This window comes from Alosa sapidissima, chromosome 16, assembly GCF_018492685.1.
Source record: "Alosa sapidissima isolate fAloSap1 chromosome 16, fAloSap1.pri, whole genome shotgun sequence".
NCBI classification, from domain to species: domain Eukaryota; kingdom Metazoa; phylum Chordata; class Actinopteri; order Clupeiformes; family Clupeidae; genus Alosa; species Alosa sapidissima.
In genome coordinates, this window is record NC_055972.1 from 7,783,362 (window position 1) to 7,788,361 (window position 5,000).

A 5,000-nucleotide genomic window follows, 5' to 3' on the forward strand; every position below is an offset into this window, starting at 1 on the left:
AAGCCATTCTGTAAAAATACACACACACACACACACACACACACACACACACACACACACACACACACGATTGTAATTACACACACCATGACATAGCATTATCACTTCCAGCTACTATTCCATATTTCCTGTGGTTATCCCTGCTATGAAGAGCACTCTGCTTCAGCCCAAAGGCTATTCTCCACACCCATTGCCTATGTTTAGATGGTTTAGCCAGCAATTAAACTCCTAATTCCTGTCATCTAAATCAACAGCGCTTTGGAAACTCAGCTTTCATGGCAACCAGAGCTACAGCATGCTGCAATATGTTGTGTAATTCATGGATAGTTCTGATCGTAGGACACAGCTGACACCTGACATGTATTGGCCAGCACTGATCCCGATGAATCAGGGGTGTGTTCAAATTCAGCAAACAGGGGCTAACATTCAAGTTTTAAATGCTATTTCATTAACATTCCAAATTGTTCAGTTTTACACAGAAAACCATTAATGCGTCATCCATGCTGGTTTAGCAAATAGCTACCTCCTCCTCAGGCACTTGGTTTGCATTTACAAATGTTTGCAGTGAACTCAAAGCAAATGGAAAACTGTTTGAAAACATTCCCAAACAGTGGCCGTTGCCATTGTGAACACACCTCAGCTTTCAGTCATCTGTGATGACACTATACAGTAGGATCTGTGCAACAACAGGGGTCTATTTGGACCATCTCACAATGCTTTGGTGCGTGGCTGCAGAGTGCACATCCACAATAGAAGTGTATAAATACGGAGGCTCCTGAAAGAGCTAAAAATGGAGTCAGGCTGGAAAGCTTGAGAGGGTTCTGGTGACTCAGCAGGCCCAAACTCGATCCAGGAACTCGGGGAAAAAAGTTCTATTTTTCTTACAAAAGCAGTCTTACAAACTTAAGAGCCATTTTTCAGTTACCACTAGGAAACATATTATAGTCCTTGACAACATTATTTAAATCATGTTGTTGATATTAATCTTTAAATCTTGTTTAAATTAATCTTAATTAATCTTTCCTTTCAGCCAATTCAGTGACCCTTCAATTGAAAAAAAGTCTTCAACCCTAAATCTGCTGGTATGTGGGCGCCAACCCCTTTAATTATTTTTCCATCCATCTACAAATCTGCTTATTCCTGCCTTAGAAAATGCCTTCCATGAGGGATAGTGTGTCATAGTGTACATAGCAGGGCTTGTGTAAGCGTCGGCCTCAGAATAGAAGTGTGCTCTATTAGTGGTGAGGCTTTCATAATCAGAGGGTTCATGGCTTTTGAGGTATGGCTGGCATCAGTGGCCACTGTTTCACCTTTAGAGCTAAAATGGCGTCACAAAGAGAAAGCTACCGGGATAAAAATAGTTAACTGATATACTTGTATTGGTGATCTGAATGTCTTTCTCTCTCACACACAGATACACACACACACACACACACACACACACACACACACACACACACACACACATTCACATACACCCAGTGAGATTTCTCCCACATTTATCTCACTTTTTCCTCCATGTGTGTTTGTGTGCGCATGCACGTGTGTCTCTATAAATGGATGCATAGCTTTATGGTGTCAGTGTGTATGTGTGTTCTGTGTATGTATTTGCATGTGCATATGCATGCATGCTTGTGTCAATTGTGTGTGTGTGTAATATGTGTGTGTGTTTGTGTGTATTTGCACATGCATATGCACGCATGCTTGTGTCCATTGTGTGTGTGTGTGTGTGTGTGTGTGTGTGTGTGTTTGCGTGTATGTTTCTGTTTGTGATTGTGTGTGTGTGTGTGTGTGTGTGTGTTTGCGTGTATGTGTGTGTGTTTGTGTGTGTGATTGTGTGTGTGTGTATTATTACCTGACTCTGTGCGTTGACGTTGGCTCCGTTGGTGACCAGCTCTCTCACCACATCCGCTTGTCCGGCCAGAGAGGCGATGTGCAGCGCTGTGTTTCCTTTCTGGATTAAGCGACAGAACGAGAGGCATGCCAATCTCCCCAGCACCTGTCCTGTCTGCCCTCCACCCCCAGCCAGTATCCCCCAGAACCCCCCCCACGGCACCCCCCAATCCCCCCCGGCACCCCCCAACCCCCCCCCCCCCCCCCCGGACCATCTATCCCTGCCACCGTGCCACACATTCCACCTCCACTGCCAAACATGTGTCACTTCCGATGACTCCTGAACACTCCGGACATAAACAACCCCCCAACACAGTGGCTAACATTGGCCCAGATGCGGCCCAGACGCGGCCCTGGAGGGGCCCAGGCGTGCAGAAGGATCGGCAGTTATCCGGGGCCCCCTTCTAATTCGGCTCTGGTAAATACAGACAGCGTTTCTGACGGACTTTTAATAAACCTGGCAACGTGCATGCACGGAGGGGGTGGGGGGGGCACAAGCACACGTCCGTGTGATGCCATTTCAAAGGCCGGGTGGCACAACAGCAGAGCCTGGTATGTTGGCACATAGTCCGCGGGAGAGTGGACAGGGTTTAGGGCACTCGACTGGCACTGGGAGGCTGTTTCCACCTCGCGGCTGTTGCTCTGGTTTGATCTGACAAGCTGAGATGGGGTATGCTTGCCATGTCCAGGGACATCCCATGACGGACCTTCTCCCAAATGTGCCGTATAGCACAGTGATGGGTCTGTACACTCATCCATCTTAGAGTCACAGGTGAATGATGCGCCACTGCATTGCACCAACAGGGGGTCACAGAGGTCTTGAGACATTGACACGTTGTTTTTTCCATTCATTGCATCATACTGTAGACCCTGAAGCTGCCACTATATGTATATGTGTGTGTGTGTGTGTGTGTGTGTGTGTGTGTGTGTGTGTGTTTGTGTGTGTGTGTGTGTGTGTGTGTGTATGTGTGTGTGTGTGTGTGTGTGTGTGTGTGTGTGTGTGTGTGTGTGTGTGTGTGTGTATGTTTCTAATCATTGCTGGCCTGTATTGGTAACATCTGTGGTAAAATTGATGTACAGTAATGACTGCAGTGGAATATGTTGAATGATTCCACTGTGTTTTTTGAGGCTTCCTAGGCTTGGCCCTCTTCTTGGGTGAAGTCATTAACTCTGGTGTAGGGTGTGAATATTTCTGATCAAAGCTGCCCTTTAGATGTCCCATACTATAAATATATAAGGATGCACTGATGATCCAAAATACTGGCTCTTAAGAAACATGAACTGGGTCTCTCATTAAGAACCCAATTTAACCTGGATGCTTCAGTAATGCAACAGCAATGCAATCATTACCTATTGAGCCTTGTAAGACTTGATCATTACCTATAGTGCCTTCATATTCTTTTGATAAGACTTCTGCCAATATAATTTTCCTTTGTCTCCTGCTTAAGGTCTCTGCATAATGTGTGCGTATGCATGTGATGTGTGTGCCTATGCGTGTGATGTGTGTGTGTGTGTGTGTGTGTGCGTGCGTGTGCGGGTCAGTGTGTCTGCGTGATAGAGGGAGAAAGTCTATCAACAGATAAGAAACCACGTAAATTAGAATTGCAATCAGATAGCTATTTTTCTGAGCAGCTCTGTATCCTATCAAGTCGTGCTGCTTGTGTGGGGAGTGCTGTGAGCACCAGTGATGAGAGGCAGAGTGAGGACAAGAGCGGGTTCAGGGATCGCACTGGAAATAAAGAACTGGCAGTGGGAAAGTGTGACGCAATGCCCAGACCATAATAATGAAAAAGAAGTTCTATCTCGTTCCTAAATTACACAAATGGTCTACGCTCATGTTACGATTTGAAAGTTGAACCAAGTTCAACGCTCAAATTGTTTGACGCCAGCGTAACGTTGCTGCTCCAACTGTTCCGCAGCCGAACCGTAAAGAACAATAGGAAATCTGCCGCTTTCCGCTAGTCAGTGTGGAACCGTCCAGCCCCTGTAGAGAGCTCCACCCCTCCACGCACTGGAGCATCGAGGGGACGGCAGACTGGGCACGTCTAAACCCCAACAGCCATAAATATGAATTTACATGGATGACAGGTGCTCGACTGCGGCACTGCAGAGGGGGAGTGAGGAGGCACCTGGTCTCTTTGCCTGTGGTGTGTGAGGCTGTAAAGTTATCATGGTGCTGGGATCTGATCTGATCATAAGTGAAATCGCTAATGGTGTCACAACTACAACTAAGATACACCTACAACTTAGCCACTGTGATAGCTCTAGCCACATGTTCTCGAGCCATGTGAATTCAATTATGCCCACCCCCTTTGCTTGCCTTCCTATTTATTTGCAAAGAACTGTAACATGGTGTGAAAGGCATGTCAACCCAAGCCTTAAACCTCCAAGCACAACAGTGACAGTGGAAAGGAACTCTCTTTTAGCGGTAAGACATCTTGACAAAAACCGAGCTGAAAATATCAGAGAACTGAGCTTAACTGACCACAGAGTCCAGATGTTGTACCATTTAATCTGTCACGCTACAAAGTCTTTCGGTGAATAATGATGAAACGTCCTTTGACTGACCTTGGTCGCCGCATCGACAGACGCTCCGAGCTTCAGCAGCTCTGCCACTACTTCCACGTGGCCCTCTTTAGAGGCTAGATGTAACGCGTTCAACCCATTCTGCAACGCAAAACACACATCATCTACATACAACCCAAAACACACACACACACATCATCTACATACAACCCAAAACACACACACACACATCATCTACATACAACCCAAAACACACACACACATCAGCTATTTTGAATTTCCCCTGGGGATCAATAAAGTATCTATCTATCTATCTATATACAGTATTCAACCCATTCTGCAACACATAACACACCCATCCGTGACATACAACAAAACACACACACCAGCTACATACAGCAAAACAGCTACATAGATTCTAGTTCACAAAACACACAAATCAGCTACATACATTCTAGTTCACAAAACACACACATCAACTACATACAACATAGACATTCTAGTACACAAAACACACACATCAACTACAGTGTCATGCAAAGAGCATGATACAATAATACACTATAGCCATTCTAAATCAT

General features: G+C 45.5%; 1 protein-coding gene across 1 annotated transcript in view; it reads right to left on the reverse strand.

Annotated features, from left to right (window-relative positions):
- LOC121684774 (ankyrin-3-like) overlaps nt 1-5,000 on the reverse strand; it is a 108,007-nt gene that overhangs the window by 74,066 nt on the left and 28,941 nt on the right. Inside the window, 3 exon segments of the mRNA XM_042064849.1 lie at nt 1-8; nt 1,856-1,954; nt 4,462-4,560. The exon segment at nt 1-8 is cut by the window's left edge and continues 91 nt beyond it. Of these exon segments, the coding sequence (XP_041920783.1) occupies nt 1-8; nt 1,856-1,954; nt 4,462-4,560 (206 nt within the window).